The sequence below is a fragment of the Dama dama genome, chromosome 10 (assembly GCF_033118175.1).
Source record: "Dama dama isolate Ldn47 chromosome 10, ASM3311817v1, whole genome shotgun sequence".
Lineage (NCBI taxonomy): Eukaryota > Metazoa > Chordata > Mammalia > Artiodactyla > Cervidae > Dama > Dama dama.
This window is the reverse complement of record NC_083690.1, coordinates 4,245,829-4,258,307: the sequence shown is the minus strand read 5'-3', so window position 1 is coordinate 4,258,307 and position 12,479 is coordinate 4,245,829. Positions and strand designations below refer to the sequence as shown.

General features: G+C 57.7%; 1 protein-coding gene across 3 annotated transcripts; it reads right to left on the bottom strand.

Annotated features, from left to right (window-relative positions):
• Positions 1-1,339: 1,339 nt before the first annotated feature.
• Positions 1,340-10,052, bottom strand: LOC133063376 (uncharacterized). 3 transcript variants are annotated; one of them, XM_061152672.1, is made up of 16 exons: positions 9,944-10,001; positions 9,782-9,823; positions 8,192-8,230; positions 7,994-8,050; positions 7,612-7,638; positions 7,377-7,436; positions 6,324-6,381; positions 5,306-5,344; positions 5,126-5,179; positions 4,277-4,303; positions 4,043-4,099; positions 3,712-3,750; positions 3,514-3,570; positions 3,134-3,160; positions 2,899-2,958; positions 1,340-2,178 (listed from the first exon to the last, which is right to left on the bottom strand). In XM_061152672.1, exons 6-16 carry the CDS (start codon positions 7,400-7,402, stop codon positions 1,990-1,992), a joined length of 633 nt encoding a protein of 210 aa, XP_061008655.1. In that variant the 5' UTR covers positions 7,403-7,436; positions 7,612-7,638; positions 7,994-8,050; positions 8,192-8,230; positions 9,782-9,823; positions 9,944-10,001; the 3' UTR covers positions 1,340-1,989. The 3 variants fall into 3 exon arrangements, with proteins under 3 accessions (XP_061008655.1, XP_061008654.1, XP_061008656.1); XM_061152671.1 differs by lacking the exon at positions 6,324-6,381 and having other exon boundaries at positions 8,046-8,099; positions 9,944-10,052; XM_061152673.1 differs by lacking the exon at positions 6,324-6,381.
• Positions 10,053-12,479: the final 2,427 nt, after the last annotated feature.

Genomic DNA, 12,479 nt, shown 5'->3' with positions numbered 1-12,479 from the left:
TCACATGACTTCTGGTAAATTACTGCCCCTCCATCAACCTGACAAGTAACTGTTCCTTAGCAAATACTTGTGGAAAGGAAGTGAACTCATCAACCAGAGCTCAAGTGGCTGAAGGAGAACCAGTCCCGAATCTGGGGAAAGTGGAGGTGATTCCTGGGCACAGCTGGGAGGGAGAGCTCTGAGCCTGGAGGGGGGGTGCAGCCCTTTGGGGTTGGGAGGAAGACTGGGCTAAAGAGAACCCCTGAAAGCTGCTCTGTGTGTACCTCCCTGAGGCAGGAAGTCAGGGCTGGGGAGGTGGGGTAGTGTCCTGGGGGAGGGGGATGTGAGCCAGGCTGGCCCTCAGGCCTTGCTCCTGGGCCCCCCAGTCTCTGCCTTGAGGCCCAGGTGAGGGAGACCACAGGCCCAGAGGCCCACTCCCACCCTCCTACCCTGCTTTCCCTCCTGGCCCAGGTTTGGGCGCCCTCCCTTCCCCTCCCCTGGCTCCTGGGGCTCTGATCTTGGAAAAAGACCAAAGAGCTCCCGAGGCCCCAGCTGGGGTGCTGAAGGCCAGGAGAGAGAGGTCAGGAGAAGACAAGAGGGGTCAAAGCCCCTCCCCCGAGCTCTCTGAGCCCTAGGAGTGTGATGGTCCAGTCCTCCCCACCAGTCAGTCCACGACCAGCGTTCCTGTTGTAGACACGCGTTCCAGGAAACAAACTCACTCAGGACGATGCAGATAGTGGAGTGCAGCCTATTACACCGGCGGGCCCAAGGCAGAGTCTCCCCTTAGCCAAGGACCCCGACCAGTTTTTGTGAAAACCTTATATACCCTAAATGTACGTGCTCAAACCCACCTCCCCAAATTCTCTGAAACTAGTCTGAACAAAGGAAAAGAAAGATACAATCAAAGTTAACCTGTGATTCGTATGCCTTAAACCCATATGCCTTAAGCCCAGGCAGTTAACAGTGGACAATTATCAATAGGCCTGTGGTCACACCCCAGTAAGCATAATAGAATTTACGATTCTATTTGGTTATACAGATAATTAGGGTATTCTTTTAGGTGACTGGAGAGTCTAGGTATGAGTCCTGGGCTGTTCCATGGGGGAGGGGGGTCTGGCTTTCCAGTTGGTATGTTGATTCCATAGATACTGGGCACAGCTCAGTCTGGCCCAAGACGGAGTCCTGCTTTCAAGACAGAGCCTGTTCTGTCTGTTTCCTCCTTCATTCCCAGTTACAGATCAGAGGGTCCAGTGGCTTGTGTTGTTCACCCAGCACCAGGACCCCCACCTGGGTCCATCTGACTCACCACCTCTGCCTGTAGCCATCGGACCCCCAGCCTCCCATCCCTACAGACACTCCATTTCGGTCAACTGACTTTTATTAGGACGTCAGCACTACAGTGGCAGGCAGGTCAGACCTGGTGCAGGAGAATCCAGGCGGGGAGAGTTAGACGGGCTGGGTGGGGCCCTCCCTGAAGGGGAGGAGGTGAGGCAGCACTCCTCCCTAAAGGGGAGGAGGTGAGGCAGCCTGTGAGGATGGGTCAAGGCTGAGCAGGAGGGTAAAGGGTGCATCAGAGGATGCCCTGTGAGAAGGGAAAATCGAGGCTTCTAGATGAGGCCAAGCTCCCTGGGGACCCCTTGGGGCTTCTAGACCTGGATGAGGCTCTTGAAGAACTGCTCCAGAGAGGAACAAAAACCCTTTAACACTCTCCAGATGGCCTCAGCCGCTTTGCGCAAGCCTGGTAGGCAGGCAGCTGCTATCCGCTTAATCCAGTTCAGGGCTTTCCGAAACGTCTGCTGCAGTCACTGCAGGAGCTCTTTAAATCGCTCAAGTATGGAGAAGAAAATGGCAACCCACTTGAAGAAGGAAATGGCAGCCCACTCCAGTACTCTTGCCTGGAAACGTCCATGGACAGAGGAGCCTGGCGGGCTGCAGTCCATGGGGTTATATGACTGAGCATGTGTGCACGAGGGTGGAGGGAGAGGGGTTGGCAGCAATAAATTAGTAAAACTAAAAAAAATTAAAATAATAAAATCGCTCAAGTATCCAGTCGTACCAACTCCTTGAAGTGGAGGAGTCAAAGGGCTGGTTCGGGCCTGGGGGACTGTAGGAGCCAGATGGGGGACTGTAGGAGCCGGAGGGCTCACAGACTCTGCGACGAAACTCTTGCTGTGTTTCACAAAGCAAGGGACTGGATTCCTGCAGGGATGGGAAGCAATGGGACAATGTCCTGACCCAGCCGAGGCCTCCCAACCTTTAGGAGACTCTGGAACCCAGAAGCCCATGAATGAAAACTGCCTGCCTTCCTGCCAACAGCTCCACAGACACAAAGACTTTTCCCAAAACCTGAGCCTGGCCCCTTGGTTCCCCTCAAATAATAAACCCTGGTGGTTTATTGTACCTGAAGGTGGACTGACCTCTGAACCCTGCGGGAGGCCTGCGGGGCTCCCAGGGAGGGAGCTGAAGGCAGGGCTCTGGTCCCGGAGCACTGAGTGGGGAGGCTGATGCCCCAAGGCTGCCCCTCCGGAGCTCTCAGGGCCCCCCCACCCCCGCTCCAGGGAGCTCTGTGCATTTGTGGCAGGACCAATGACAAGACAGACCAGTGGGGAAGGGAATCAAGAGGAGCTGAGATGTCAGCTCAAACGAACCCTGATGCTTGATTGTACCTGCCTGTAGGTGGTTGGCCTCTGAACCCAGCACCAGGCCCACGGGGCTCATCAGGCAGGAAGCTGAGTCCAGGGCTCTGGCCCCCATGCGCTGAGTGGGGAGGCCGATGCCAGCAAGGCTGCACCACTTGAGATTTCAGGGACCCCCTACATCCCCCACTCTAGCGAGCTCTGTGCACAGGTGCCAGCACCAAGGACAAGAGAGGCCAGAGGGGAGGGGAAGGAAGGCACTGAGACAGTGGCTCCAACTCACTGGAAGGTTCTCTTGAATGGAATCTTCAACGAATTCAAGGATGTCCCTCATGAGTGCCTCCTGGGGAGAGGAAGTGTGCGGTCTGTACTCCTGCCCTGCTGCTGAGGTCAGGGGTCCCCACTGCCGCCCCCCGTGCATCCAGCTGAGTCTGAAGGGGGCCAGGGCCCCAGACCCCATACCCTGGCTGATCAAACTCTGAGGACTACCCTTAGCAGGGGACAAGGGCCAAACTCACCTCCATCTCGGCTAGGGCTGCCTCCATCTGTTGGGAAAAAAACACTCTGTTTAAAACACCCCCACCCTCTCTCACTTTCACCCTGAACCCCAAGCCCCAGCTAGTTCTCATCTCTGCCCAGTCACCCCAATAACTAACCCTCAACCCGGGGACCATGCATCTGGCATGCCTGCCCTGCCCTCGTTGCCCTGTGGTCCTAACACCTCCCTCAGCATCCCTGGGCCTCTGTATCCCTTCCTGTGCACTCACCTGCCACACAGGTGTGCGTTTGTCCAGTGAAAGGACTAGACGCTGAGCTGTGACCATCATCCCCGTGACTGTGACCCCACCCCACCTCCCTCAACCTGGGGAGGGTTCAGGGGTGGGCCACACTGACCCACCTGTGCTTTCTCTGGTTGATCTCCCATCATATCACAGAAATAATCCACACGGCTGTGCTGTGAACAGAGAGGGACTTGAGTAAAAGAAGCTCGATCCTTCTCCCTGCTGGGTCCCAAGTGGGCCAGATGTTCTCGGCTTCACCCAGCAGAACCCAGGCCTCCCAAGCCCCCAGCTATACATGGAGATGAGCTTCTTACAATTTGGGCCCTGAGAGAATCCAGGTTACGTGGGACTCCCTGTGGAGGAAACAGTGAAAGTCGGTCTTCTGACCTTGTAGCCACCGAGACCTGTTTCACACACATACACACACACACTCACACACCCAAGGAGGACCCTTGCCCTGGAGTAGGGCTCTGGTCACCGAGCACTGAGTGGGGAGGCTGATGCCCCAAAGCTGCCCCTCTGGAGCTCTCAGGGCCCCCCCAACCCCCGCTCCGGGGAGCTCTGTGCATTTGTGGCAGGACCAATGACAAGACAGACCAGTGGGGAAGGGAATCAAGAGGAGCTGAGATGTCAGCTCAAACTCACGGAGTTGTTGTTAACTTGAGCATCCACAGCGTCAGCCACATCTGCGCTGCATGTGCTCTGGGGAAAGAGAATGTGGAGAATGCCCACGGGGCTTGCAGCTGAGGTCTGTGGGCCCCACTGGGCCTCCCACAGGTCCAGAGGAGTCAGAAGGAAGACAGACATCCAGACCCAGTACCCTGGCTGATCCCAACTGTGGGGACTCAACTTCAGGGGAAGGGCAAGACCCAAACTCACCTCCAATTCAGTAAGATCCGAGCAGACCTATTGGGAAAATATCACTCAGTTTAAAATTCCCCTGCCCTTTCTCACTTTGAGTCTCAATCCCAAGCCCGAGTCTGTGCTCATTGGTGTCCCCTCTTCCCCCGGTGGCTGGGGACCACGCATCTGACACTGCTGTTCTGTCGTTCTGCCCTGTGACTTGCACACCTCCCCAGCAGCCCTGGGCCTCCGTATCCCCCACCTGTGCGGTCACTGGATACACAGGTGAATTTTGTGCAGTGTAAGGACTGGGCTCTGAGCTATCACCTTCATCATCACCATCATCATGAAATTGTTAGGGGAGGCACAGTGACTGAAACTGCACACCCTGGCCAGGCACCACCATAGCCATCTGCATGAGTAACTTTAGGACAGGAGGTCCTAGTGAGGAACAGGCAACTAACAAGCCACCAGTAACTGGAAGAGTTGGGGAAAGGTCAAAAGGAGACGCGACGTGTCTGACCACCTCCCAGGATCCTTCTCACTGGCATCCATCTTGGCTGAGCAAGGCATGCACCACCAGGAAGGACCCCGAGTCAGACCGACTGGCCAAAGACAACCCAGAAACTAATCCCATCACCATAAAGCCCAAGACTGCGAGCCAGCAGGCAGAGCAGTCCTCCTGGCTTCCCTTACCCTCCTGCTCTCCACCAGGGCGCCCTTTCTCAATAAACTCTCTTGCTTTGTCAGCATGCCGTCTCCACAGAGAATTATTTCCAAGTGTTAGACAAGAGCCCACTCTCAGGCACTGGAAATGTTCTTCCTTCCTGCCACAAAGCCACCCCCTTCCACTTACACTGGAGATGGGGGAGTTCACTGACCCACCTCATCTTTAGATTTCCATAGAAGGGTTTCACAGAAGTTGTCGACAAGTTGGTGCTGTGAAGAGAGACAGAGTTGGGACGAAGAGGCCTGGTCCTTTCCCTCCTGGGGCCCAGGTGGGTCAGGACACCCTCAGGTTCAGCTACCGATCCTCCCAACCATCCATGGGGATGAACTTCTTACCATTCTGCCTTGCAGGATATCGATGGAATCTTCGAAGTCCTGTGGAGATGACAGCGACAACGAGGCTGATGAGACCTCACCAACCATTGCGGATCTGTTACACACTCACACACTCACACAAGGAGGACGATTGCCCTGGAGTGGCAGGTCCAGGTTCCCAGATGCCAACCTGGTTCCCAGATGCCCAGCCCTCCGTGGTCCCGCTGAAAGCTGACCAGGGAGGAACTGGCGCTGTCTTCACCTGTCTCAGGCGCTGACGGTGACAGTGGCCCTTGGGTGTCTTCCTGACCACTGACCCTGCAGACCCGCGGACCCTAGCCCCTTCCCCTTCAGACACTTGACTCTATCTCAAAGGTGGGAGGTGCCCCACCGAATCCTCCCGAGACTCCACATAACGGCGGGAATCTGGCGTGTCCCCGCTGCCCTCCTGGCCCTGGGGGGTCAGTGTGGCTCACAGCGCGTGCAGGGATCCCGTCTGCACACCCTGTGTCCGGGGGCCCATCCTGTCAGCCCCGCATCACACACGACTGGGCAAGGAGACACCTCGCGGGTCCTGGGAACACTCGGCTGCCCTCATCGTCCTCTCACTGGGCCTGAGCGCTCAGCCTGGGTCACCCCTGATGACCACTCCCAGATTCCGGTGTTCCATGGCCCAGAGCCCCTGAGCATCTGGTCACCCTCAGAACTCAGGTGGGGGAGTGGGACAGAGGGCGAAGGGCTCCCCAAAGGGAATGAATAGACTCAGCTCAGCGTGGCTTCAGCTCCTGATCCAGGCCCTGAGAGCAATGCCTTCAGTTTCCAGAAAAACACCACACGCCTCTACCTCTGGGTCCCCAGGCTGTAGAAAGGGTCCCCAGGGACGACTGATTCCTCTGACCCTGAGACCCTCCATGTGCAGCTCCCTCACCAGAATGTCGACTGTAATTCCTAAAGTGACTCCTCTGTCCCTTGACTCTGGTTCCTCAGTCCTCTCAGCCCAGAACGGCCCCCTGGGACCTCCACAGAGCTGCTGCCATACCTGTCCTCCAGCAGGAACGCCGCCCCAGAGCCAGGACCTGCTGCGTAAGGAACGGGATCTAGGACGGGGGGAGTGTGGGGGAGAATGGGTACATGTGTATGTATGGCTGAGTCCCGTCGCTGTCCAGCTGAGACTATCACAGCTGTGTTAATCGTCTCTATTCCCACACAAAATTAAAAGTTAAAATAGAGAGAGCGAGAGAGAACCAGACAGAGAGAGAGAAATCTTTGTGCACAAACCCTTTTAGAAATGGAGAGACAATAAATAGTTGAAGTCCAGCTGAGAACTTTCCAAAAGAAATAAACGAGAGGGCTCAGAGCAACAGGCGTCTATATGGTCTGTGTCAGTAACTGTTCGGAATGTCGGGTTAGAGACAGCAGAGCACCCCCCTCTGCCCCGGATCGCTGTGAGCGACAACGCTGCCACACGCCCAGGAACGGGCACGCGGCGCTGACCCAGATGCTGTCTTCCAGATTCAGAACCTCCAGACAGGCGGAGACCGAGGGTCTGTGGAATATATGGCATAGTCCTTGCTGCACTTCCAGAAGGAAGGGGCTGGACTCCTGCTGGGATTCCTGCAGGGATGGGGCGCTGTTCAGGGACCCACCCCGGGGAAGGCAGACTCTGATCCTGCCCTGACCGAGGCCTCCCAGCCCTTGGGAGACGCTGGGACTCAGAAACCCACGAAAGGAAACTGCCTGCCTTCCGGCCAACAGCTCCGCAGACACAAGGACTCCTCCCAGAGACTGGGCCTGGCCCCTCAGTTCCCCTTGAAGAACAAACCCTGATGCTTGGTTGTACCTGCCTGTAGGTGGTTGGCCTCTGAACCCAGCACCAGGCCCACGGGGCTCATCAGGCAGGAAGCTGAGTCCAGGACTCTGGCCCCCGTGTGCTGAGTGGGGAGGCCGATGTCAGCAAGGCTGCACCACCTGAGATTTCAGGGACCCCCTATATCCCCCACCCCAGGGAGCTCTGTGCACACGTGCCAGCACCAACGACAAGAGAGGCCAGAGGGAGAGGAAGGAAGGCGCTGAGACAGTGGCTCCAACTCACTGGAAGGTTCTCTTGAATGCGAACATCCAGGTATTCCACGATGTCCTCGATGAGTGCGCCCTGGGGAGAGGAGGTGTGCGGTCTGCACTCCCGCCTCGCTGCTGAGGTCAGGGGTCCCCACTGCCGCCCCCCGTGCATCCAGCTGAGTCTGAAGGGGGCCAGGGCCCCAGACCCCATCCTCTGGCTGATCCAACTCTGAGGACTACCCTTAGCAGGGGTCAAGGGCCAAACTCACCTCCATCTCTCCTTGGGCTGCCTCCACCTGTTGAGATAAAAGCACTCTGTTTGAAACACCCCCACCCTCTCTCACTTTCACCTGAACTCCAAGTTCCAGCTAGTTCTCATCTCTGCCCAGTCACCCCAATAACTAACCTTCAACCCGGGGACCATGCGTCTGGCATGCCTGCCCTGCCCTCGTTGCCCTGTGGTCCGGACACCTCCCTCAGCATCCCCGGGCCTCCGTATCCCTTCCTGTGAACTCACCTGCCACACAGGTGTGCGTTTGTCCAGTGTAAGGACTGGGCGCTGAGCTGTGACCCTCATCATCACCGTGACTGTGACCCCACCCCACCTCCCTCAACCTGGGGAGGGTTCGGGGGTGGGCCACACTGACCCACCTATGCTTCTTCTCGTTGATTTCCCGTCTTATTACAGAAATAATCCACACACCTGTGCTGTGAACAGAGAGGGACTTGAGTAAAAGAAGCTTGATTCTTCTCCCTGCTGGGTCCCAAGTGGGCGAGATGTTCTTGGCTTTACCCAGCAGCACCCAGGCCTCCCAAGCCCCCAGCTATACGTGGAGATGAGCTTCTTACCATTTGGACCCTGAGTAAAGCCAGGTGACTTAGGACTCTCTGTGGAGGAAACAGTGAAACTCAGGCTTCTGCCCTTGTAACCACCGAACCTGTTTTACACGCACACACACTCACCCAAGGATGCCCCTTGCCCTGGAGTAGGCGGGTCAGCATGGTGCCCAGATGCCCAGCCCTCCGTGGCCCCGCTGAGAGCTGACCAGGGAGGAACTGGCGCTGTCCTGTCCTGTCTGAGCCGCTGACGGTGACAGCGGCCAGTCTTCCCGACCTCTGAGCCTGCAGACCCCCGGCCCCAGCCCCTTCCCCTACAGACACTTGATGCGTCATGGAGGTGCCCCACTGACCCCTCGGGAGACTCCACATAACGGCGGGAATCTGGCCTGTCCCCGCTGCCGTCCTGGCCCTGGGGGTCAGTGCGGCTCCCAGCGTGTGCAGGGCTCCCGCTGCACACCCTGTGTCCGGGGGCCCATCCTGTCAGCCCCGCATCACATGTGACTGGGCAGGGAAACACCTCGCGGGTCTGGGGGACGCTCAGCTGCCTGCATCGTCCTCTCACTGGGTCAGAGCACTCAGCCTGGGTCACCCCTGATGACCACTCCCAGATCCCAGTGTTCCATGGCCCAGAGCCCCTGAGCATCTGGTCACCCTCAGAATTGAGACGGGGGATTGGTACAGAGGGCGGAGGGCACCCCAAAGGGAAAGAATAGACTCTGAAATGCTTTCAGTTTCCAGGAACATGTGGTCAGGCCCCACCACTCGGGGGTTTCCAGGCTATCCTAAGGATCGGGGTGGGGTTGGGGGATCTTCCCTTGTGGTCCAGGGGCCAAGGCTCCCAGTACTCAGTGTAGGGGGTTCGGTTGGAACCCTGGCCAGGGAACTAGACCCCACATGCTGCAACTAAGATCCCTGAGACAAAAGAAATTCAATAAATACGAATAAGCATTAGAAGGAGCCCCGTGGGTGGCTGATTCCTCTGACACCGCAGATGCTCCATGTCTGACTCCCCCAGGAGCATGACGACTCTACTTCCTACACTCACCCTGGTCCATCGCTCCTTCCTCAGTCCCAACAGAGGCCCCCATACTGAGCTGCCCCCCAAACCGACCTCCCAGCAGGAGCCCCAGCCCCACAGCCAGGACCTGCTTCAGAAGGAAAGGGCTCAGAGCAACAGGAAACCATAGCATGTGTGCCAACGATTATCCAGAATTTCAGGATGGTGACAGCAGAGTGTTCGACCAGGGTCATTGTGAGACTGGGCGGTTTGATGGCACAGGTCCCATGTGTTGACCCTCTGCTTCCCCAGTGGGAAGGAAATGGCAACCCGCTCCAGTATGTCTGCCTGGAGAATCCCATGCACCGGGGATCCTGGTGGGCTACAGTCCCTGGTTCGCAAAGAGTTGGACTCACCCTTTCACCTTCCACAGTGGCCACCACAGCGACAACCCCAGAGGCCACCCCAGCACCCAGGGAGGGTGGTATAGATCTGCTGTGCGCAGAGCAGTCAGCAGGGCTGGGGCTGAGCTGCTGGGAGCAGGGACAGACTGCAAATGAGACCCCAGGCCCACTCTCCCCTCATCCCTCGTAGTCACTCACCCTAGCCAAGCTCATGGTGGTTTAGGGTCCTCCCGCTGGGACCTGGTGGAGAAAGAGTGGGAGGAATAGTGCTTCAGAGAAGCAGGATCGCCCACCACCCTGGACGGTCCTCCGCCTGCAGGTCTCCCGCACCCCCACGCCCCGCTCCCCAGAGCCCCTTACCAGAGATCGTGCACCCAGAGCTCTGGCTGAGCACTGCCCTGCTGCCCTTGAGACCAGCAATTTAAGAACTGGCCACAGAGGGGCGGAGAGGGTGGATCCCTGCTGGGAAACAGGTTGTATGTGTTTGAAACAGAAACTGAGACAGAAATAGAAGCAGATACGGGGGCGGGGGAGACAGAAGGAGGGGAAGACATGGAGCCAGAGGTCTGAGGGGCCGGGGCGGGGAGGGCGTGTCCCTTACGCTCGGGGTCCCAGGTCAGGGCCCCCCTCCCTGAGCTGGATCAGGATCCCTGAGCCCAGTTTGGGCCGCGTCCCTCCACCATCAGCTCGAGCGCAGGGAGGGACAGGGGAAAGTCCAGACTTGGGACCATAGTTTGAGGAAGCTTCAGGGGGAGCCAACCATGGCCCTGGATCAGACTGCACCCCACTCCACATCCAGAGAAGCTGCTGTAGCCGCCCTGCCCTCAGGAAGTCACAGGACCTGCAGGGAGCCTGAGCTGGAGACCCTCCACGGGGCCCCGGCACCCAGGGCAGGGGCCGGGCCTGTGTGCCTGACACACAGGATGTGTCCCCTCTGAAGGGGCTGAAGCGAGCCTTGCTGACCGTCTGGGCCCCGCTGACCAGGGTCTCCTGAGCCCTGCTCGGGCCCCCAGTCCTCAGGCACCATGGCAGGGGCCTCCCTGGCCCTGGCCATCCCCACAGGGCCTGACTCTCACAGCCTGGCCCACCTCCCCTGAGACCACAGCCCCTCACAGCCCAACACAGCCATGGCCTTGCCTCCGTCTTAGAGACCCAGGGCTGCCATAACAAAGAGCCACAGACCCGGGTCTCAGCCACACACGTTTATTCTCACAGTGGAGCCTAGAAATTGAAATCAAGGCGTCAGCAGGTAGTGGTTGCTCTGAGAGCCCTGAGGGAAGCATGTGTCCCAGGCTTCTCTCCTAGGCGTGTAGATGGCTGTCTCCAGTTCTACATGGCACCCTCCCTAGACAAGTATCTGTCTCCTAATTCCCCATTTTCATCAGGTCACCAGTCATAATGGATTAGGGCCCACCCTAAGCCCCTCATGCTAACTTGATTCCCTGTAAAGACCACCTCCAGATGCTGGTGGTTAGGACTTCACTGTGTGAATTTAGGACAACACGATTCAGTGTCTCATATTCTTGAAGAGGAACCGGCCTCCTGATGGGCCACCTGTGTGCACCCCATGGGCACAAACCTACAAATCCCACCTCTCAGGGAAAGTCTCTCTTGGGTCCACCAGACTCCAGCTGGCATCCCCTGCCCCTTAGGAGCCCGTTCAGTTGTCTGAATCTCCCTTCCCTGAGCCAGCTCAGAACTGCAGGGTGGGAGGGAGACAACGGAGCCGCTCTTGCTTCAGCTGCAGGCTTCCCTGGTGGCTCAGAGGGTAGAGATTCCACCTGCAATGTGGGAGACCTCGGTTCAGTGATACCACCCAGGATGTGGGGCCGGGCAATCAGGGGTGGTCTCAGGGCTGATTTGCGGTCCCCAGTAATGTGGGGTGCTTGGGATTTCAGAGATGCAAGACAGGGAGAGAAACATCACAGAGGGCCTGGAAAGTCAGGCTGGGGTTCAGCATCCCGGGGTAGGCGGTGAGGCTCGTCCCTAAAGGCCCAAGCAGCTTGTCACGGCTGTTGACAGGAGGGGCCTGGGCTGCCTGGTGCACAGCCGGGGACTTCAGGAGGGAATGAAGGCCGTCTGGGCGCTGAGCCCTCTGGCCCCTCGATCCTAAGCGAAATGGCTGGTGTCTGCTGCCCTGGCCAGCCCCACGGGGCTTGTCGCTCACAGCCTGGCCAGCCTCCTTGCTGGGGCAACAGCCTCTCACAGCCCAGCACCTCCATGGCCTTCTCGTATGTCTTCCAGGCCCAGGGCCACCATAACAAAGAACCCCAGACCCGTGTATCAACAACACACATTTCTTCTCTCACAGTGCAGCCTAGAAGTGGAAGTCAAGGTGTCAGCAGGTATGGTTCCCCTGAGAGCCCTGAAGGAAGGCTGTCTTCCAGGCCTCTCCTAGGCTGGTAGATCGCCATCTCCACGTCGACACAGCGTCCTCTCCAGACATGTGTGTGTCTCCTAATCCTCCATTTTCATAAGGTCAGCAGTCACAATGGATTAGGGCCCACCCTGAGGACCTTGTTTACCTTGATTCCTTGTAAAGACCACCTCCAGATGACGTAGCATCCAGAGGACTTCAGCATAGGAACTTGGGGGGCAACTGGATTTGGAAAGTAGAGGTGTTTCTCGGGCACAGCTGGAAGGGAAAGCTCTGAGCCTGGGGCTGGGAGCTTTAGTGGTTTACGTGTTGGAACACAGGGCTACGGGAGTCGCCACATGTCACAAGTTTAGGTTTAAGACTCCTGCGAGACTCCTAGGAAGAACGCTTCCGGGTGAAAGGATAGGTCAGCTACGAGACTGAGGAATTGGGAGAACCCCCAGCATGGGTGGCACTGTTGGTCAAGGGTCTGACTGCTAATGAAGGAGATGCAGGAGACCTGGGTTCAATCCCTGGACT